This window comes from Prinia subflava, chromosome 12 (assembly GCF_021018805.1).
Source record: "Prinia subflava isolate CZ2003 ecotype Zambia chromosome 12, Cam_Psub_1.2, whole genome shotgun sequence".
In the NCBI taxonomy this organism is placed as follows: domain Eukaryota; kingdom Metazoa; phylum Chordata; class Aves; order Passeriformes; family Cisticolidae; genus Prinia; species Prinia subflava.
In genome coordinates, this window is record NC_086258.1 from 2,372,317 (window position 1) to 2,394,781 (window position 22,465).

The 22,465-nt window shown below is 49.2% G+C and overlaps 1 protein-coding gene across 2 annotated transcripts in view; it reads left to right on the forward strand.

The window, feature by feature from the left end:
* Positions 1-22,465, forward strand: part of CACNA1B (calcium voltage-gated channel subunit alpha1 B) — a 296,467-nt gene that overhangs the window by 246,472 nt on the left and 27,530 nt on the right. The window contains exons 32-38 of one of the 2 annotated variants that reach the window (XM_063409330.1): positions 3,278-3,283; positions 8,934-9,050; positions 10,190-10,255; positions 10,837-10,928; positions 12,510-12,660; positions 15,837-15,964; positions 20,352-20,448. In XM_063409330.1, the coding sequence (XP_063265400.1) occupies positions 3,278-3,283; positions 8,934-9,050; positions 10,190-10,255; positions 10,837-10,928; positions 12,510-12,660; positions 15,837-15,964; positions 20,352-20,448 (657 nt within the window). The remainder of the gene's footprint in view (positions 1-3,277; positions 3,284-8,933; positions 9,051-10,189; positions 10,256-10,836; positions 10,929-12,509; positions 12,661-15,836; positions 15,965-20,351; positions 20,449-22,465) is intronic. The other variant, XM_063409328.1, reaches the window with a different exon arrangement.

Here is a 22,465-nt window from a genome sequence, read left to right on the forward strand (position 1 = left end):
GCACTGACAGCTCACACGGGAGCCTCTGGTCGCTCCCACACTGGTGTCTTCTCCTTCAAGAAGATTTCTGCTTCTCAACACCAAGCCCACATGCTGCTAAAATCCTCACTTTTGGAGCAATTTTGCAGGCAGGGAGCAGCCACAGTTAATGGGACACTGCCTCTCCCTCCAGCTCCCACAGGATGGCCCAGCCAGGGAATTGGATCAGATTGGGCTGAGAGACATTTCCAGCATCAAAACCTTTGCAGAGTCGTGGGAATTACCCCTAAAACCCCAACAGGGCTAAGCTCCCAGGGCCCCATGTGCCTTCCCCTTCTCCTCCCAGGGGGGAAGGCACAGTTTTTTGGTTTATGAGGAACTGGATGCATTCAGTCCGTAGAGAGGATTTTCTAAAGGAGGTCACCAGGTTCTCCTGGCAGTGTCCAACATGGAGCTGATCACAAACATGTCTCATATAAAAGCCAGATGTCCCCAGGACCACTCCAGCCTTGAGCTCTTGTCCTTTGTTTGTGTCTCTGCTCTCTCTAAATATTCCCCTTCTGCAGCACCCATGTGGGGGTTGATCTCTTCTCCAAAGTAAGAAGCAGCAAGGCAAGAGGAAACAGCCTCAGGTTGCTCCAGAGGAAGTTTAGGGTGGATATTAGGATTCATTGCTTCATGGAAGGGGTGGGCAGGCACTGGAACAGGTGCAGTCCCCATCCCTGGAGGGATCTGAAAGCTGTGTGGATGTGGCACTTGGGGACAGCCTTTAAGGGTGGCCTTGGCAGTGCTGGGGGAATGGTTGGACTCAATGATCTCGGAGATCTTTTCCAACTTGAACAATTCCCTGATGTCTGTATAGCCACCAGGTCTCCTTCCCTGCTTTGCCCTTCAGACAGAGACTGCCCAGGGGTCATCCCCTGCCACTTTTCCTTCTAAACTTGGTTTTCAACACTTGTTTGGTGCAGCTCCTGCCTGATCTCTCTCCAGCAGCACTCCATCCCCATGGGACAGCCACCAGCACACACATCCATGCAGCCCCACACAGGGACAGTGCACAGGCATCACAGGGATGGTGCACGGTGCCCTGAGCAGCTCAGTGTGGGGACAGGCCTGGACATCCCTGCTTAGGTCTGGCACGGAGTGTTGGCAGTGCCCTGAAGATCACACTGATATGAGGATTGATAACAGGAATTGATAACAGGATTGGTAACAGGACTGGTAACAGGATTGATAACAGAATTGATGACAGGATTGATAACAGGATTGGTAACAGGAATTGATAACAGAATTGATAACAGGATTGGTAACAGGAATTGATAACAGGATTGGTAACAGGATTGGTAACAGGATTGATAACAGGATTGGTAACAGGAATTGATAACAGGATTGATAACAGAATTGATAACAGGATTGATAACAGGATTGATAACAGGACTGGTAACAGGAATTGATAACAGGACTGGTAATGGCAGCTGGCAGGATGCCCCTCATGGAATTCATCCCACTTCAGCCAGTGGAATGTGGTGGATGTGCTCTCGTACCAGGCTCTCCACGGCCACTAAAACCTTCCTGCCCTCAAGGCCAGGCTGGACAGGGCTTGGAGCAACCTGGGACAGTGGAAGGTCCCTGCCCATGGCAGGGGGTGGAAGGAGATGAGCTTTAAGGTCCCTTCCAACCCAAACCATTCCATGACTTTATGATTCTGCCCTTCCAGTCCTGAGGATGGAAAAGCAGCAGAAGGATGCTGCCCTCTGTTCCTGCCCCATGAGGCCAGCTTTGGGATATTTTGTTAAACTGCAATTTGATGTCATTTAAATACTTCTGGTATTGAGAACCGGTGTAGAAAAAGGAACCAATAGAACCAGTTTGATCCAATTTTGAACCAATAGTTCCAAAATAGAACCAATTTTAGAAAAATGTAGGAAAAAAAGGGCTGAAAGAGCTGATGCAGAGATGTGAACGTGCAGGGATGGAGGTGAGGAGCCTCATTCACAGAGCACAGCCCAGGGGGGGCCTCTGCACAACCTCTTTCCCTTTGGAATTCCAGGTAGGGCAGAGCAGGAAATAAAGGCTGGGGATGAGCATCCACTCAGCTGCTGCTGAACCAGCCCCACCTCGCCTTCCTCAGGGCACGAGCGGGGTGCAGGAGCTCGCAGGGAGCAGGGAATAACCAGAGAAGAGAGCAGGGCGTGGATCACACTCCCCCAGCTGCGTCCCCAGCAGTTTCTCCATGTGCCTTCCTCAGCTCCAGCCTCCCCTGCCCTGCTGGGCACAGTTTGGGGCAGCCCCTTTAGTCCCTCCAACCCTCCTGGCAGCCATTCCCATGGAGTTTCCTCATCTGGGAGCTCCAGGTGACAGCCACAAGGTGACAGCCACAAGGTGACCCTGACTGCCAAACTGCAGCTGTGCCTGTCCCACCACCCTCCAGGGCCCCGTGGAGATGTTTTCTAGGTGTGACACTGAGCTCGGGCTCACAAATAGTGCCAGAGCACCATTTTCCTCTGTATTTTCCAGCTAGAAGTGTTCACCAAAGGTAAATAATCCTGGATGGCCTCACCTTGAGAGACTTGGCTTCCACCAGCCTTGTTTGGTACCTTTAACCCTCTGAGAAGTAAAGACAAAAGGAAAAGAAATGTGTGGATTAATTGCTTTGTTTTAATTTTCCTGGTCATGTCACATGTAATTTACTTTGTGATTGTAGTGGAATATCTATTTTTTTATTTCCTCTGGCAAAAGCATGAATGTCAGTTTTTTTACCCTCAGTAATTGAGGGAAAAGAGGTGGGATTAAGGAAGAGGAGTCCTTGTGGACACAGTTGGCCTTGGGAGGCTGAGTGGGTGTTTGGCAAACTGACATCTATATCTATGCCTGGAAATATAAAAAACCATCCTGAGAAGTGTTTGTGAATTGTCTCCAAATTTGCATTACAAACTGAAATGCAAATAACAACTGCACTGTCTGTGTTACCTCAAGGTTCTCCGAATCCGTTTTGGTTCAAAGCATTTTTTATTTCTGGAGTTCCCATAAAAGAACACCTCCCCCGATAGCCCAATGGTTTTTTTCCAGTGAAATTTTTCAGAGTTTCCTTTTTGCTTGTCCTGATTACTCATTTTCTCTTTTGTTTCCTGTTTTTGTTCCTTATTTTCCTTATCTACCTGCTGAATCACGCCATCCAATCAACATACAATGCGAAAACCATGTCTCCGTCTGTATGTTGTGCACCTGCTGCTCAAAAAAAATATAAAACTTTGTAAATAATCTTGCAAATATCCATCCATGACAACATCACATATAGGACACGGTTGGTTTCATTGAATTTAAACAATTCTTTAAATTCTCTGCTTTGATTTTCTCTCGTGTTTCTTTGATTTGATCCGGTTTTGGTTTTGTTTTGTTTTCTTTGATGAAGTTCTGATTGCACTGCTGGAAAAGCCTCACTGCAGCGTGCTCCGACGTGGCTTCTGCCCTGCACCTCCCTCCCTGGGCTCATTGGTGACCTGAGCAGTTGCCAATAGCCCGTCCCTGCTCCCTGTGCCACCCCCTGTGCCAAAGGGGACACTGCCACTTGCTTTATTTCCGTGGGAATGGGAGGAGATGGTGAGGGAAGGATCTTCTGCACCTGGAAACGCTGGGGTTTGGAGCTGGTGGTACCAAATTCAGCTCTCTGCAAGTGGGTTTGGCTTCTTTTAGGATGAGAGGATGGAGCTTTCTGCTGAAGGAAGCACCTGACAGCCTTACAGGTGTTTTAACCTGTGTATTGTAAGGCAGAAATATGATTGGGGTGATGGCAGACTTGCTTCCCTCAAATCAAAAATGATAGGAAAGAAGGATCTTCAATTTGAAAATTCTCTGTGATACCAACCCGAAGAAGAATCTGTTTTGCCATCACAGTGGACACAGAGTCACTGGATGCAAACCCAAAACCCCAAGTAAAATGAATAAATCATGTTATGACCAGAGCTGAAAAGTACCGGGAACCAGATCCCACTGGGAATTCTGTGCCAAGGTGCAAATTTATACTAAAAATGCCTTTGGAAATATTGGCCTTTATCTTTGAAAATGACCAATTAAACAAAAGAGAATCCATAAAGAAAAATGAAATCAGAATTATATAATTTTTTCCATTCTTCATTATCTTGGCTACTACAGTTGATAACGCAAATGAGACCAAAAGCTTCTCAAAAATCCTTGCTCAGCCACTGACACCAGCTCTCGGATCTGTGAACATCCACGTTTCCTGTTGCACAGTTGCTGTTAAGAAAGAAATCAGGGTGAATTTTTATTTCCAGGCTGCACAGAAGCTCCATGGATGTTTGTGGAGGGTCCTGGGGGGAATTTTCTGCTGGGATGTAGCAGAGAAAAAGACAGTGTGTAAGTTCAAAGCTTGCCCAAGCCAAGAGGGGAATCCTCCATGGTGCTGGATCCCTTCCAGATGTGTGGGAGCAGTCAGGATAAATTCAAAGACACTGCTGCACACCTGGCCCAGGCAGCACAGAAAAGGGTTCTGGCATTAGCTGTGAACATATATCGGGGGAGAATCAGTTTGTTAAATTTTGGCCGCTGTCCCTGTCACAGGTTCAAGATTGAAAAGCTCATCCTGTACTTTGTTGGGGTTGGGGTCGGTATTCCACAGAGAAAGTCCAGGCTCCATCAACCCCTCAGCATCCAAGGGAGGTGTTTGGAGCATCACGTCCTCCTCTGGAGCTGCTGCAGGGACACAGCAGGAGCAGCAAAGCTGGGAGGAATCCTGGAGAGGAGGAGCTGAGGGCAGAGCTCCCCGGGGCTGCAGCTCCTCCCGAGGGGCAGCTCCAGCTCTGCTCTGGGACAGGGACAGCACCCAGGGCACGGCTGGAGCTGGGCCAGGGCAGGCTCAGGCTGCAGAGCAGGGAAAGGTTCTTCCCCCAGAGGTGCTGGCACTGCCCAGGCTCCCCAGGGAATGGGCACAGCCCCGAGGCTGCCACAGCTCCAGGAGCCTTTGGACAGCGCTGCCAGGGATGCCCAGGGTGGGGTTGGTGGTGTCTGTGCAGGGACAGGGGCTAGGCTGGGTGATCCTGTGGATCCCTCCCAGCTCAGGAGGTTCTGTGAAGTAGGGAATGAGGAGAGTTGTGGGCATCACACACATAAATAATTTTTCCAGCATTTCTGACTCAAGATGGAAGGACTGACAGGATGTCCCTCCAAAGGCAGAGTTCTTGAGACACAGACAAGGGTGACCAAAATCTTCAGCCTCTTAAAATCAGCAGTGGATTCCCCAAGCTCCAGATGAAGCCAAGACCCTGTGCAAGGTTCAGGAAACTGTCAGTGCTGGCAATACCATGGACATTTAAATGGGAACTCAGCCTTTTCCTCATCAGTAATTCCTTAACTAATTAATTAATTTGGTGATTCTTGTGGATGCCAGATGAAGAGAAGTCCTAAAGCTTCCTGAATGATCCCATTTTTGGCTTGATCAGACGCCTCTTCCTGCAGCTCCTTCTGCTTCCCTGTGGACAGAGGGAGCAATTCCTGTGCTGGGAGACCACTCTGCTGCTGAAGGCTTTGGGGAACAGATCCAGGCAGTGCCTGTGCCCTGATCTTCATGGCTTTCCTGCTTTTCAGTATGGAAAACTCTGGAGTCTCCCAAAGAAGCAGGACATGGAGGTCTTGGAGTCCAGAGGCTGGAGCCCCTCTGCTCTGGAGTCAGGCTGGGAGAGCTGGGGGTGCTCACCTGGAGAGGAGAAGGCTCCAGGGAGAGCTCAGAGCCCCTGGCAGGGCCTGAAGGGGTTCCAGGAGAGCTGGAGAGGGACTGGGGACAAGGGATGGAGGGACAGGACACAGGGAATGGCTTCCACTGCCAGAGGGCAGGGCTGGGTGGGAGATTGGGCAGGAATTGTTCCCTGGGAGGGTGGGCAGGCCCTGGCACAGGGTGCCCAGAGCAGCTGTGGCTGCCCCTGGATCCCTGACAGTGCCCAAGGCCAGGCTGGACACTGGGGCTTGGAGCAGCCTGGGACAGTGGAGGTGTCCCTGCCCATGACACTGGATGATATTTAAGGTCTCTTCCAACCCCAGCCATCCTGGGATTCCATGAAAACAACCAAAGAAAGGGTAACAGAGCAGGCTCCCATGGTGGGACAACCTCCAAGGGCAGTTCTTTATTCTCCTTGTTTCCCCACTGCTTCCCAGTTTTCTTCAGGGATGCATCACCCATCTCCTGCTGCAGGAAGTGGTGGCAGTGCCTGGCCATGCCCAGACCCCCAGGCCCTGGCTGATGCCCGGGTCCCTTCAGTGCCAGCCCTTCCTTTTTCAGGAAAATAGTGACAGGCCAGGGGGAAATGATTTCCAAACATAATTTGTTATTCCTCCGACAGATGATAAAATCCTAAAGCTCTGGTGCCTGTTGTGAGCACTGTGAGCATCTGTGCAACAGGAAAGCAAAAAAAAAAAAAAAACAAAAAAACAACCTGGAAAGGATGACTTTGACAACCCAGATATGAGACATGTGCACGGCACAGAGGTGGCTTGGTGAGAGGAGAATTGATGCCAAAAACTGTTTTACCCAAGAAATATGGCACTGTGGAGTTTCCCCTTTGGCTGCATGCCACACCAGTTCCTGCTTGGAGAGTTGAGGGGTGGGAGGATGGGTTTTCTCTGTGGGGTGCTGAGGGTGCCACACACGTGGAGCCCTGGCAGCCACCAGCAGCGTGGGGAGTGTGGGGAATGTGCCTCTCTCCGGGCAGTGCTGAGAACGCTCCTTCCAACAGTCCCGGGGTGTCGGTGCTGGGGGATTTTCCTGGGTTGGGAGTGATTCCACACGGAGCCGAGGCTTTCACTGCTCTTTAGGAAGTGGCAAGGCCAGAGTCAAATAGGGAATGTGGTGGTGGTGGTGGGGGGAATCTATGGACTTTTTGTTCATCTAAATCCCAGGGAATGGGAGGTCACAGACACAACTGCACAGTCTTGAACCCTGTTCCCATCTCTATCCCTTTTCCTTGGGTAGCACTGGGGTAGCTCAGCTTGCAGGGAGCCCAGCCCAAAGCAGGTGTCCAACATCTGTCAGCTGTGATGATGAGGCTTTAGCAAAGCCTGAGCAGGACAATGTTCCTGCTGCTGGGCTGCAGTTGTGAGGGAAGGGGGAGATCCCACAGAGATGGATCCTGTGCCCCTGCTCCTCCTTGGAGCCTGAGGATTGTGCACAGCAAAGATCTGCCTTGAGCATTGCCCTGAAGTTCAAATCAGCCTTTCAGGCCTAAGTGCTGCCAGCGTCACACATGAGGGCTGATCCAGTTCCCACTGTGGGGAGATTTTCCTGATGAAAAGGGCTCATGGTTAAACCTCTGCCCTGCCCTGGCACTGGCTCACGGTGGGACCAGGGCAAGAAGAACCCCATTAGTGATGGTCCCCTGCCCCAGGGGCCTTAGCCAGCCCTGCCCTGCTCAGGTGAGTGCAGCTGCACTGTTGTGAAGGGAAGGTAAGCGCTGTGAAAACAAACCTGGAGCTGATGCTGAGACAAGCTGGACATTTTCAGTGCCTGTTCTACTGCCCAACCCAGGGGAATCCTCGCGCGTGCTTTGCCTGCCAGAGGTGGCTTCTGTTGCTGGCTTGAATGAGCTCAGTGTTGTCTGCTCCTTCATTGAACATTCCTGTGCTTTTCTCTTTTCTCTTTATTTGAAGATTGAGTCTGATCTTGGGTCTGTGCCTAACTCTGAGCTGCTTGTGTTTTTAACCTGAGAGAAACCGAGTGCATGCCTGAGACTGAGTTCTGGAACTCTTTGATGGGATTGGTGGAATGCAATGCTAATGGCCCCAAAACTGAGCTGGCATTGAAAGAATCCATAGATCCAACAAGCCCCCCAATTTCAGCATGAGCTCTGTAGCCAAATGAGCAAGAAATGTGGGTCAGTTCAATGTGACTTCTGGTAAAACAATAATCCAAGGGAAATACAATTTTTGCTCATCTTTACTGAGCAGAGCTCCTTATGATTATATCTGCTGCTTCACTGCTCAGTAGTTTACAATGGGATGTTTTCTCTCTTTAGCTCACTCAAGTCAAATAAGTGGCTGTGATCAGAGATCCACAAAAAAGCAAATTATGGAAAGGGGGAATATTTTTTCATCTCCTTAAAATAGGAGGGCAAGAGGGATCTGGCTTTTGCATGTTTTGTTTTGGAAAGAACCCTCTCTAGATTAGCTCATTGGGGCAAGAATCCTCTTTTCCCCGAAGGAAAGAAAACAAAATGGGGTAAGGAGTGGGGAAAATCCTAGAAAATGAATGGAAATCAGAACCTGCCTCCAGCAGTTCTTTGATCCACTTGTGCAGACACATTTAAAGAAAATTTGGAAAACCAGCAGGTTCCTAAGGCATCCTCCTGCTGGTGAAAGCTCAACCTCCCCAATTGACTCGCTGCCCTTGATCCATCTTCCAAACAATCTTGTGGTGCCGTTTCTCCTTGGCAAACCTGTCCAGTTACACGTACAGACATTGAAAACCTGCAGGCTGGAAAACATCCTCATTCCTCTAAGGATGTTTGAATCTTCACTGGACAATGCCTTTCTTTGTCCCTTGCGAGTGGCTTATGTTCAATTCCCTTTCGAAACTGAGCTGACCAAGACTTTCAACCAACCTCACTCTTTTTCAAAATGAAAATCCGGCACCGTCCCCCTCTCCCTGAGTCTTGAGGGGGAGAAAATCTGCCTTGCTCAAAGCAAACCAGCCCTGCAAGGACAGCGTGACAGAGCCTTTTCCTTTTCTCTCATTGACCCAGTAGCAGAGGGGAGGGCTCTTGTGGAGAGGGGTTTTCTCATTCTTGCTGCATGTGGAGTGATCTGCACTGACGAATGTTTCTTTTGGAAGGTTTTCTGGTGGCCGATTTGCTGCTTAGATCGTGAAGCTGGTAATTTTAATTTCTTTTTTGCGGGCTGTGGTTTCGGATCGCGGTCGTTTCTGAAGGACACAAAACCTTTACTTTCCACAGGACAACTTCATCAACCTCAGCTTCCTGCGGCTCTTCCGGGCAGCCAGGCTCATCAAGCTGCTCCGCCAGGGCTACACCATCCGCATCCTGCTCTGGACCTTCGTGCAGTCCTTCAAGGTGAGCCTCGCCCAGGCGGGAAGGGATGTGGGGACAGGGTCGTGCTTGGTGGAGCTTCTTCCAGTGAGGATCCAAGAGCTTCCCTTGTCTTGGAACGGCCTCTCTGCACCTCCACAGGAGTGCAGAATTCAGGAATTCTTCAGGAAGGAGGATTGGTGAGCACTGACCAGCCACAGGAATATTAACTCTGCAGAAAATCAATCTGGTTTGATTTTCCACCAAAAATATTAATTATTTAATATTAATTCCAAGAATATTAACTCTTGAATCAAAGAAGAATACTAATCATTAGTTCACCAAGAATATTAATTATTAATTCAACTGGTCAGTGTAACTAGGGATATCAATTCTGCTAAAAAGTGAACTGGTTCACACTGACCATTCCTAGGAATATTAATTCTGCTAAATATGAGCTGGGAGCACTGCCCAGCCCCAGGAATATTAATTTTCTACAGAAAAGACAACAGGATAGCACTGTTCCCCTGAAAGCTGCATTTTGGAGGATGAGGCTGAAGGGCTGCCTGCTGATGCAGACTCCAGCAGGTGCTCAATGCCCAGGCTGCCCTTGAAGCTGCCCTGAAATCCCTCTGGCAAAGTCTGGATGCTCAGGAATTTGCATAAAGAAGCCGTGGCCTGACTGATGAGTGCCTTGTTCTTCCTCTGCAGTGGGTGTAAGGTTAAATTACCTTCCCCAGGATTCGGGGGAAATCCTGCAGAGGTGAAACGCAGCCCATGGAGCTTTGTACCTGGGATCCCAAACTGGGCCTGTTTCAGAGCAGGAACTCATTTCTGGAATGGAGATGTCTTTTTTTTCCTCAGACTGAATTTACAGCAGGGTCATTAACAATTAATGTTCATACAATTATGCACACGAAGTGCCAGTGCCTGCTCCAGTGTTTGCTGCCGAGCCTCAGATTGTGTTTTCCCTGCTTGCTGCTTCCAAGACTACAGAGAGAGCCCTTGGAAAGCCCTGACTGTTGTGTGATCAGAGAATACCTGGCTCCAGGGGGCTGCCAGAATTCTTCACATCCTCTTCCCAGTTCCTCCACCTGAAGGACAAATGCCACAAAACTCAGTCCTGCCGGGGAACTCAGTGTTTGCATTTGCTGTCATTAATGCCACTTTTTCCTTTCCCACAGGCCTTGCCTTATGTGTGTCTCCTCATTGCAATGCTCTTCTTCATCTATGCCATTATTGGCATGCAGGTAAAATATTCCATTCCTTCATTCTGGCCATAAGCAGCCTGCGTTTGTTCAGGGTGCAGATTGTTGCCTCCACAGCAGGAGCAGCACTGATATGGGATGAGACAAAAGCTGTTCTTGTCTGGTGCCAGGTAAATTATAAATGAAAAAAAGGCCTCTTTTTCTACTTTAATTGTCAGCTTTTATGTTGAAGTGTCCCCGGTGAGCTGAGCAAACCAGCTGTGGGCAGGATCACATTTCAGCACTGGACATCTGTTAATCCCAGGGGAAAAGACACCCCTTGCCCTGGCTGTGGACACATCAAGAGGCTGAGAGGAGGAGGCAGCCCTGGCACTGCACCTTCCTGGGAAGAAATAATAAACTTTCCTTGGCCTGGGATGGAGCAAACTGCTGGAAAGGACCTGTGTGGATACAAAGCACATTAATCTTGTGTTTGAGCTCCAGAACACATTTTTATCTCCCGTTTCAGCACAGAAGTTATTCCAGCTTTTGAGAGCCCTTAAGCGAGGACAGATTCTTTCCCTGCCTTCTTTTCCAACTCCACTCGATGTGCCTGGCTGAATCCCTTCTGTTTTCCCTGCCAGGTTTTTGGGAACATTGCCTTAGACGATGAAACCTCCATTAATCGGCACAACAACTTCCGGACTTTCCTCCAAGCTCTGATGCTCCTGTTCAGGTAAGGAGAGGACAAAACACCCTCTGGTTTGTGTGTGAACAGCAAAAACATCTTTGTGTAGGTGCCAGTTGAGCTGCTCAGACTTGGACATGCTTTAAAATAAATATTTGTGTAAATTATCCATTCCTGCTTCCTCCTCCTCCTTGGCAGATCAGCCCCTCCACAAAGTGTAACCTAGAGCTGTGACACCCATGGCAACTCAGGCAGGAGCTGAATATAGATCAGAACCCCATTGGTTTAACTGACTGATAGATTTCCTGTCCTGAAACTGGGTTAATATTTCCTTTTTTAAGTGAGAATTGCTTTAATTGGCCATTTTTGCATAACCAGAAGTCAGCAGCTCCTACACCAACCCCACCTCTGCTTCAGAATTCAGGTGTTTCCCTCTGGGTTCATCCTGCCTGGAAATGAAGCATTTTCAAGTGAAAAAACAATCTATTAAATAACAGATTTTCATTTTAAGACCTGGCAAAACAGGCCCTGCTGCAGCTGTGGGCAGTTTGGGGGAGATGTTCTTCATCCATCTGTGGAGACCCCCAGTGAACACCAGTCCCTTCCAGCCCTGCCAAGGCTCAGCTCCAAGGATTCTGTGGTGCTTGGAACTGGATGCCTTGCCTGCAAAGCCAGACAGAAATGGAATTAGCCCTCCCTGGGCTCAGAACTCTGAATTTTAATAAAACTGGGTCATTATTCAGCCTCATGGTCCCTTACCATCCCCACAGCAGTGGGAGTGAGGAGCAGGGGCAGCAGGATCAGGATGGGAGTTGGTTTCTGCACAATTCCCCACAAAGGGAATGGGCTTCCAGCACCCAGGCACCAGTGGGGGAATCTGCTGTAATTCAGAGTAGCCTGGAAGTTATTCCAGGTTAGATGGAGCACTGGGTTTTCCCAAAGAGCAGGACCAAAGTTTGTGTGCTGGCTGTGGGAATACAAGGCAAATGGACATTGAGGGAAGCGGGAATTCAGAGTAAATGCATGTGGAAAATTCCAAACCAAGGGTGAACTTCGCAGGTACTGCTTTATTTTGAGGACAAACTCTCTGAGACTACAAAGTTTTTCCTTTTGGCCCTTTTCTCTCAATAGTAGAAGTTAGAGAGGGAGGAGGGAATTGGTGAAGAACACCCAGGAGACTGTGATGAAAAAGAAACCCAAGTTTCTGGTTTTTTCCAACCAGCCCGTGCTGGAATTTATCTGCCTGCTAAAGGAAATAAGAGATTCCAATGGAGAAGCCTGGGTTCATTTCCCATCCTCTCCACTGGCTGTAGAGCCACACTAGGTTCAAAAGGCAACAACCTAAACTCTGCTCTCTCAGACTTGTACTGTTTAGATCAATCTGGTTTTAGAAGAAATAAAGCTCTCAGCCTACCTGAGCCTGGCTGGTTCCTTTTGCCCCCTGTAACAGAGGGAAGTGTTCTTTCTCCTTTCTTTTGCATGAGTACTTCCAACTCCCAGTGTAAATACAGTCTCTGGTCCTGGATACAACCTTCCACTAATTAATTTGGTTAATTGGCTGCAGTATTATTGCAGGGTGGCTGTCATGGGGAGGGGTGGATAAACTCAGCCTCTGCTCTGGTGTTGCAGGAGCGCTACGGGGGAAGCCTGGCACGAGATCATGTTGTCCTGCTTGAGCAACAGAGCCTGTGACCCCCTCTCTGGCCTCACCAAAAAGGAGTGTGGCAGTGATTTTGCCTATTTCTACTTCGTGTCATTCATTTTCCTCTGCTCTTTCCTGGTAAGTCAGTCCTGACCCCCCCAGAGTGGGGGTGCTGGTGTGGGTCCCCCAAACCCTTCCCTCCCCACCTCTGGGCCTCCTCCTCATCCCTAATTAGAATTTAGACACCACCAAGCCAGCTTTGCTAAACCCCATTTATCATCCTGCTGATAAAATCCCCAAAGAGATCATTTAGTCATTAAAGGGAAAGGGTTTATCTTTCTTCTCACAGAGGGGTCTAATATTTGGAATTAAGCATTAATCGGGTTTGTCTTGATTTATTCCATCCCTTTGAAGACGGGCACTGGGGAGGGCAGTGGGACAATGTCCGAGCTCAGCAGCATTTCCTGGGAGCATCACACTCATTTCACAGAATCCCAGGGTCTGCTGAGATGGAAGTGACCCACACGGATCATCTGTTTGCCAAACAAATGCAAAAATCTTTTTTTTTTTCCTACCAGAAAAGCTTTAGACATGAAAACACTCAGAGCTGCTGGGCTTGGTTTGTGCCTGTGGCCATTGTGGGGCTGAGCTTTGTGAGGTTATAATGGGGCTACATAAAAACAGAGGCCAGACACTTTTAAGGGAATAAAAAGCAGGTGTATTTATGGAAGAGCCTTCAGGTACATCTCAGGCAGACAAAGCCCCCCAGGGGCTGCACCCACAATGGACAAAGGCTCACGGGTTTCACACTTTTATCAGTTTGGGCCATTTGCAGATTTGGGTTCATCTTCCAATTCCAGCTTCAGCTAATGAAGTCATTTACCCCCAGTTTGCTCCCCCAGCTCACTTTAGTTTCCATCTCTCAGGCCTGAGGCAGTGAGGTGTCCTTGATTGCCAGGCCTGGAGAGGAATTGCTGTGTCTGCCCCAAATGGGGAAGCAGCAGCTCCCACTGTGTGTGGAGTTTGGAGTTACACACTAAAGAACTGCAGGGTTACAAATATAGAAGTACATAAAAGCTAAACTCCTGAGGGATCAGCACCAGTGCCCTCCTGAACATTCCCCACCATCTCCCTGCTCCTTGGGTCACTTCCCACCCTGCTGGGCCAGAGCAGGGGAAAAGCAGGGACAGGGACAGACTGAAGCTCCTGCAGGACGAGCTGGAAGCTCCGTGATGTTCCAATCGCAGCGCATGGAGCCTGCTCAGCTCCAGGGGTTTGCCATAAAATCCCACATTTGATGCTCTGTGCAGCCAAGCCCTGCTGCCCTCAGAACCCCTCCAGCAGGAAAAGGAGCTCCGTGGGGCAGTTTGGAGCTGGGTATGGACACACCAACTTCAGTCCCCCTTACCGAGATCCTTCGTGTGGCTGCTGTTGTTCCTTTGGCCACCCGTGGATTATTTCTTGTATTAAAAATCCTGCAGCCCTGAAAGCTTATCCAAAGTCAATGCTCCATTTACTGATTCCTTCAGCATTCTGGGCTTTAAAATGCCAAATTTTAAAATCCCCAAATTTTTCCCTTGTATAAATTTCTAACCCAATATCAGCTATTCTCATTGTTATTTTCAAATGTATTATTATTTCTGAAGCTTAATAAAAAACAAAACCAAAAGCCCCCAAAACCCACCAAAACCCCCAAAAAGAAACAAAACAGGAACAACCAGCACATCCTCCCCAGAGTCCCCTCTCTGGGTTTGCCAGTTGTCCCACTCAAGGTGTGGCAGCAGAATTGGAGGCTGGAGCAGCTCTGTGCAAATCCAGCTTTGTGCGAGCTTTGTCCCTGAGTCAGCACTCCCAAAAAATCCTGGGAAATGGGACCAGGAGAGGGGAGAGCCCTTAAAAGAGCAAAAACCCCAAACCAGGCAAAGCCAAGCAGCTGAACTGCTACAGGACAGGGCTGTAACTGATTTTTTAAAATACATTCAGCACTTCATTGCTTCCCCATGAGCAATTAAAGCTTTGCAGAGCCCCAGCCTTGCCAGGAGGGCACATTTTTATGGTTTGTTTGACATCACCCCGTAGACTGAGGGGGTTTGGATCATATATTTGGGTTTAAGTGATGTTTCTGGCTCTTTGTGGATCTGCAGCTTGACAGAATTTTCCCCCTGTCATTTGCTGGAGAAAAATATAATTTGAAATTTAGGTTGAGGAAACATCAAATGGAAGTTAAGAATATACAGGAGGGAGAAAAATATGAATTGAAATGTATATTAAAACAAAGGAAATTGAAAGTTTGAGATCCTGAGGCTTTACCCAGCATCCATTCCCCGCTGTCCTCCTGCTCTCCAGCCTGCACATTGATCTTTTCCCGTGGAAATCCTCCTGACTTTTCCATCGCCTTTAATAACCGGAGAATTTGATGTGCCAGAGGCGTTTCCAGGCCCTTGTTGGTGGCAGGGACAGGAGCCTTTTCTGTGTCCCTTGTCTTTCTGGGGACCTTTGAAGGCTGGAATTGTTATGAGTCTAAAACAGCACACTCAGGCTGGAGAATGGGATTTCCTCCAGCTGTTCTGGTCTAGATGTGCCTTGATCTGGAAGTGCAGGAAGGGTTCCCATCTCCTGGTTGGAGCAGCGGTGCCTGCAGCCCCTGGGTGGGGGAGAGGGGAAGGGAGAGGGGCTGATCCATCTGGGATTTGGGCTGGATCACGCTGGAGGCAGCACCGGTGATGGGGATGTGGAAAATGCCCTCCCCTTCAGCGGGCAGGGGAGGAGGAGGCAGCAGTGGCATTCCCAGGGATGCAGGGCTCTGTTCAGAGAGTTTCTGCCTGGGGTGAGGCTGCTCCTTGTAGAAACATTCAATTAAGGGAATCACGTGTGCTCCCCTTCCAGGTTTTAATTTTTAAAATTCCCTTCTCATTCCCCTTCCTTTTTACCTTCCCATTTCCTTCCCTTCTCCATTCCCCTCTCTCCTCTCCTCTCCTCTCCTCTCCTCTCCTCTCCTCTCCTCTCCTCTCCTCTCCTCTCCTCTCCTCTCCTCTCCTCTCCTCTCCTCTCCTCTCCTCTCCTCTCCTCTCCTCTCCTCTCCTCTCCTCTCCTCTCCTCTCCTCTCCTCTCCTCTCCTCTCCTCTCCTCTCCTCTCCTCTCCTCTCCTCTCCTCTCCTCTCCTCTCCTCTCCTCTCCTCTCCTCTCCTCTCCTCTTTCTCTTCCCACTTCTCCTTTCTCCTTTCTCCCTTCCCTTCTCTGTTCCCCTCTCCCTTCTCCTTTCCTTTCCTTTCTCCTTTCCCCCTCTCCCTCCCCTCCCTGTCCCCGTCCCGCAGATGCTGAACCTGTTCGTGGCTGTGATCATGGACAATTTCGAGTACCTGACCCGGGACTCCTCCATCCTCGGGCCGCATCACCTGGACGAGTTTGTGCGGGTGTGGGCTGAGTACGACCCGGCAGCCTGGTACGAGCTGGGACCGGGGGGACACCGGGCAGGGACAGAGGGGACACCGGGCAGGGACAGGGGGGACACCGGGCAGGGACAGAGGGGACACCGGGAAGGGACAGAGGGGACACCGGGCAGGGACAGGGGGGACACCGGGCAGGGCCGGGGGGACACCGGGCAGGGACCGAGGGGACACCGGGCAGGGACAGAGGGGACAACGCACAGGGACAGAGGGGACACCGGGCAGGGACAGAGGGGACACCGGGCAGGGACAGGGGGAACACTGCGGCTGTGATGCTGTACCCGGGCTCGCTCAGAGCCCGTTTTCCCGGGAACAGCTCCAGGATTTGAGTTGCTCCAATCAGTTTAACATCGGTGTTAAATGCTGCAATGCCCCGAGCACTGGAGAGGAACAAACCTGGTGTCACTGCAAGGGCGTTTCCTTCACGCACACCCAAGCCCGAAAGCAAAGCACGGCCAAAAATTCACAGATTAACAGCCTCAGTTCCGCTGAGCCCAATGGCTAAATAGCCGTGGAGAAAAGCGATTTAGCACTTCCAAAAGGAGCTTTTGGTTCCCGCATCCCATCCGGAGATGAAAATCCGCAAATCTCTGGCTGCACTCGAGGGAGTGGGAGAGGTTCACGCCTCATTCGTGCAGCGTTTTTCTAATTGAGACCCACCTCGGTGGTTCCCCGAATGCTGTGCGGACACCCCGGGCTGCATCCGAGTCGGGTCCCTGCCTCCATCACCCCTCCCGCTCCCACGGGGATGATGCGATTGCTGCTCCTCAGCGTTCGGGTGGTTCCCTGAAAAGAACGGGATTTCTGAAACAGCCTCTCCTCATTAAACACAACTTTTTTTTTTTTTTTTTCCTGGAAGCCTCCTTGCAATGACATCGAACTCTACATGGCAATTTTGGCCTTTTGAGTAATATTTAGTTGCAGTTGAGGTTATAAGATGTGCAAAATGATCAGGGTAAAATGAAATGGGCCAAAGTTTGGAAGTGTTTAATTCTTATATTTAATTCTCTGATAAAATATTCCTGATTTATGAGTGGGTTAAAGGAGGGGACGATTTTCACTCACTGAACAACGAGAAGTTTATTTTAGGGGTTTATTTTTTAATTTTATTTCTTCCAAGACACAGGGAGACCTGTGCACTGGGCTTAGGCAGTGGAGCAGCAGCACAGACCCCCAGTTAATGATTTTTTTAAAATTGAGGGAATGGCCCTGCCCAATGGCCACTTCTAGAGCAGGACTGAGTTAATAATTTTTTCTGATTTAATACATTTCTGATTTAATAAATTGCTTTTCTATACTGCTGCACCACAGCCCTGGTGACGGGGTTGTTCTCATTTCTGGATGCTCTGTCCCAGGTCCCAATAATTCTCTTGGTATTCAGTTTGGGCATTTGCCTGTTGGGAGACTGTTAATTTAAAGCTCTCCTAATCTTGGATCCCTTTTTCCACCCTGTGAGTTCCTGTGCCATGAATCTCCTCTGGATTTGTGATGCCTCCAGCTCCTCCAATCTTTTCTTTCTTTTTGTTTCCCTTCAGCAGAGACAGAGGCAGGGAGTGTTTGGATAATCAACATCTCAGACTCCCTGCTAGGATGCAATTAAACTGCTTTAAAATCTCACTTTAAATGATTTAGCCTAACTTTAAATGGAAATTTGTTCCAAAAACCTGCATTTCTCTGAACTGTGGGGGATTTTAACTGCTCCAAGCCACCCCTACCACCAACCTGAATATTTACTCCACACTTACTACCAGCTTGTAGTCTCCAGGCAGATTTTCATCTCCACGAGCTCGGTGACACAGCAAATCCTTTGTGGGGATTTAGCAGGCATAAATAGCTTTTCTTTTTCCCTTTTTCCAATCCAATCCTGTCTCTTCCCACTAAAAAAATCTCAATGAGGCTGAAAACTCGGGAGTGCCTGGTTACTCCTTAGAGAAACAGCTTTGGCTCTACATCCGTGGGAGGAGGAACACACCTGCAAGGAAAAGATTGGATCAATGTGGATTTTTAATGTTTAAATTCAGGAACTTTCCACCCAGAAGAGGCACCAGCACTGAGTTCACAGGCAGATTTCTTGCTCTATTAACTCTGAGTCACCAGGGGCCAAACCTTTCCACTCCAGAGCTGCTAATGCAGAAATGTCAGATAGTAAGAAACTAATTCTTTTTTTTTCTCTAACCCTGTTCCCTTTTCACTCTGGTGGGAAGTTATTAAGTGTGAATAGTTCCACTGAAATCACATTTTCAGAAGTGAGACTCAAATCTCCATGAATCTCAAATCCTTTCACACTTGAAGCCACAAGTGAGCTTTCAATAATTTTGATTTAAGACTTTTCTGATCTTAGAGGTCCTTTTCAACCTTACTGATTTTATGATTTGATTATTCCATGATTTGAGCTGAATGTGGTCACTCACTGATCACTTCTCCCAAAGTCTCTTCCTTGATTATCCCAAGGAAAAGGGAATTCCTGTGTTTATCCACTTTCCTTAGCTTGAGGCCCTCAATGAAAGATGCTCCACAACTGCTATATTTTTATTATACAGATAATATTTTAAACACAACTTAATGTGTATTTTACCCCTATTTCTGATACCACCTTTGGTTCTGTTACAAAATCCAACTCCCTGGAAACTTTCCTGGGGAAAAACATTGAAAAGGAAGTAAAAAATGCAGTTAGGAGCTGTTATTCCAGCTGTGCCACATTCCCTACGGGGGAGCATGGGAAAACTGCTGGATTTAGGGGTGGCAAAAGCCTTGAGCTCACAAAAAAAAGAGGGACTGAGAGAAATGGGGAACACAGCATGGTTTGGTGGGAGTTAATTGAGAAATTAACAGGATTTAAGGATGAACTGAGAAAGAAAGCATACCTGGATTCCTAGCAGCATTTATTTGTTCAACATACAGAAAGTGAGTTCTTTATCTGTTTTATTCCTCTCCCAGTGCACATCCCATGGAGATCCTGGGAATGTCACTCTGGCCATGCCACTGCCATCAGCTGTCCCTCAGCACCCAGGGGAGCTCTTGGCTCTCTGGGATAACGGGATGCTGAGGAAAATCAGATTTAAATGAAAAGCTGAGGCTGGTATTCCATCCCTGGCAGTGTCCAAGGCCAGGCTGGAGGGGCTTGGAGCACCCTGGGATAGTGGAAGGTGTCCCTGCCATGGTAGGGATGGAATGGGATGGACTTAAGGGTCCTTCCACTCCAAACCATTCTGGAATTCTCTGAACCTGGAAAAGAATCCCTGTTTGTCCTGATTTTGTGCCATGATCTCCAGTGCAAAGCATCTGTTGGTTTTCCAGCCTTCCACAGATTCTTGGAGAGCTCAGGGAAGTCTTCAGCCCTATTTCCCACTCCCTGATTTTCCAGAATCCTTCTAGAATTGTGAGGAAAGTGTAAACTTGGTGCCTCAGTTAAATCAAACCCTTTTGAGACCCACGATTGGGCCTGGAGCCAAGACTTGCACGGTTCCATTTGCTCTCAAATTCATAGTTTGGACTTGATTGCAGAAGGCTTTGAATAGACCTTAATTCTTCACATCCCAAAAAGCAGCAACATTGAAGGAGTTCTCCCAAAATATTCCAGCCTTCTTTACAGAGTGCACCAAAATAAACACAGGGAGGCCAAAGCATCCCAGTCTTCTTCAGAGGTAATTTGGAAGTTCAGCTCTTTTCGCCTATGAGTTGATTACACAAAAAAAGATTGAGAAATATAATCCTGCTGTTTAATGAGCTGAAATTGTTGTTGGGAGTTAATGACAGTGACCATAAAGCTTCCAGGAGGTGTCTGATTTCTCCTTCTGGTATTGAAAGCTGGATTTTCCCAGTGCCAATTCCCAACACGGCTCTGGAGGTGACACTTTCTGCTCTCCCAGAAAATTCCTCATTGCCCAGGAATGGCCCTGCTGGGGTTATGTAGGAGGTGACAGCGGCAGGGAAAGGTTCCCAAGGTTTTGAAGCAGCTAATTTGAATCCTGGGAATAATCCATTGAAGAGCTGTAATAAAATCCCAGGAATAATCCATCAAAGAAGCTCTTTGTGGCCAGCAGGCTCCGGGTGTTGGGCAGCAGAGCCTGGAGGTTGATGCTCAGGCACAGGGAATTAAAACGTGAGTGGGAAAGGAAACCAAACACTTGGGAAGCCTTGCACATGGCACTGAAGGCTTCCCAGAGGAAAATCCAAGGATACAAAGTTGGGTGAGCAGTTGGAAGTTCTCTCTGTGTGTTAAAGTGGCTCCTTCCTTTCCAGACTAACCTTTCTTTTCAGCGTGTTTTGCCCTTCCAACTTGTCCCGTTTGCCTGTGGAAAAGCTGATTCTTCCCTATTTGCTCTTGGAAAAGCTGATTCCTGTTGGATTTTGCTGTCATAACCTCTGGTGTTTCCTTTCCAGTTGCCGCATTCATTATAAGGATATGTACAATTTGTTACGTGTAATTGCTCCACCCCTGGGCTTAGGAAAGAAGTGCCCTCATAGGGTGGCCTACAAGGTTTGGAATTTCAGAGATCCCTCCAGCATCTCTAGTCCTGGTTCTGTTTCTTTTTATCCCCCCTTCCCTCCCCCGAGTGCAAATGCAACCAGAAAAGAAAAGAAACTGTAACATAACCAATCCCTTGCCTGAAAAAAGGAATGATTGACTGACTGCCTCCTTTTTCCTCCATGCATCCCTCCCCTGTCCCCTCCCACACCCCAGCTGGCTGGGGACTGGCAGTTTTATGGGACAGGGAACCCTCCAGCTTCCATCCTGCCAGCTCCAGGCGGGAAGTGCCGGGGAAAAGCATCCCAGCATCCCAGCACTGCAATATATTCCTGAGGGAAATGGCATCCCAAGGTTTCCAGGGAGCAGCAGGTTTGGTTTGGCTTTGCAGCACTGTTGAGTGATCAATTTGCCCTTTCCTGGTAAAACCATTGGATCTGGGCAGAGAGGAGGGATGAGCTTTAGTGGTGCCACAGCCAGAGATGGCCTGGGGGTTCAATGATGGCTCTGAGTCGTGGTGGACACCCAGGGAAAGCTCCTGCTCATGGCACAGGGAGAGTTCACTGTGCTCGGGAGCCCAGATGGGGGATTTGGGACAGATCTTGGCGAGAAATCAGCACAGGATGGGCTTCAGTGCGGACCCAGTTCCAGGCAGGGAATTTCTTGGGAAACAGAGGATGAAGGAGAAGGCTGGAGGCAGCCAGCCCTGAGCTTCCTTTTCTTCTCCACTTCAGCCCAGGTGTTTCCCACACCTGGCTGAGGATTGAGAGCTCAGAAGCTCTGCAGAGGAGGAGGAGCAGGAGCAGGAAGGAACCAGGGGAGGACCTTGGCTCCAGTTCCCATTTGTGCCTCTCAGCAGCCTCAAAATCAGCTCTGGGCTGGGAAAGCTGGGTGGGATTTTATCTGCAGCAGTTACCAGGGACAGGAATAGCTTTTTTGGGCTGGGTGAGTTCTCTCCTCCTCCTCCCCCTCCTCCAGCAAAGCTTTACATGGGAACTGAGATCTGTATCAGGGTACTGGGCTGGTGGGAAGGTTCCTGCTCAGAAAAGGGGCCTTAAATGGGTGCTTAGGTTTTCCCTGCTGGTATAGAAATGATGACATTATCCTGCTTTTCCAGGGGTTAAACTTTAATTAAGAACATCCCTGGGTCTCCTCAGATGCCAGGCAGCAGAGATTTGCACATTGTATAAGCAGGCAGCTCGTTGGGAAAACAAAAGGGGATTGTCACAGTTCTGCTCCCAGTACCAACAGGCACACAGAGGTGAAACAGGAATTTCTTGCTGGTTTGCACCCCTTGTTTTTCAGGCCAGGATTTATCTACCACCAGCACCGTGTGCTGAAGGGAGATGAACTCAGCAATGGGCTGCCCTGAGGGACTTTTCCCAAACCTCTGCAATTCCCAGTTGAGGCTGGCTTGGTGAAAAACAAGCCCCACCAAAAGTGAGGGAGGAGCAGGTCCCGTTCCCACCTCCTGCCAGGGCTGGGCTCTGTTTTTGCCGGAGCAGGAATTTGCAGAATCCCAGCCTGGGCTGGGAGTGGCAGCAGCCAACCCCCAGGATTGGCTTCTCCCTTGTCCCATCGCCCAAACCCAAGGTGCTGCTTCCCAGAAGGAAAGCTGGGCTGTGTTCTCCCAGCCCTGTCCCATAACTCTGCCTCCCAGCCCTCCCTGGCATGGTGACCTGACTGGTTTGGGGGTGACGGGGGAACCCTCATCCCCCACCCTGCCAGGAGCCAGCCAGACCCAGCCCTGCCACCCCTTCTCCCCTGGGGACATCGAGCATTCCCCAGGGGACATCAGTCATTCCCCAGGGGACATCAGCCATTCCTCAGAGGACATGAATCATTCCCCAGGGGACATCAGTCATTCCCCAGGGGACATCAGTCATTCCCCAGGGCCACCTGCCACCCCTGCAGGAGCAGGAGAAGTTGGGACACAGCAACGGAAGCGGAGCCACCTTCCTCCTGCCCCACCTCCTGAGTCTGCTTTTGTTTCCCGGAGAAATCTGATTAACCAGATCTCTGTTTTCTT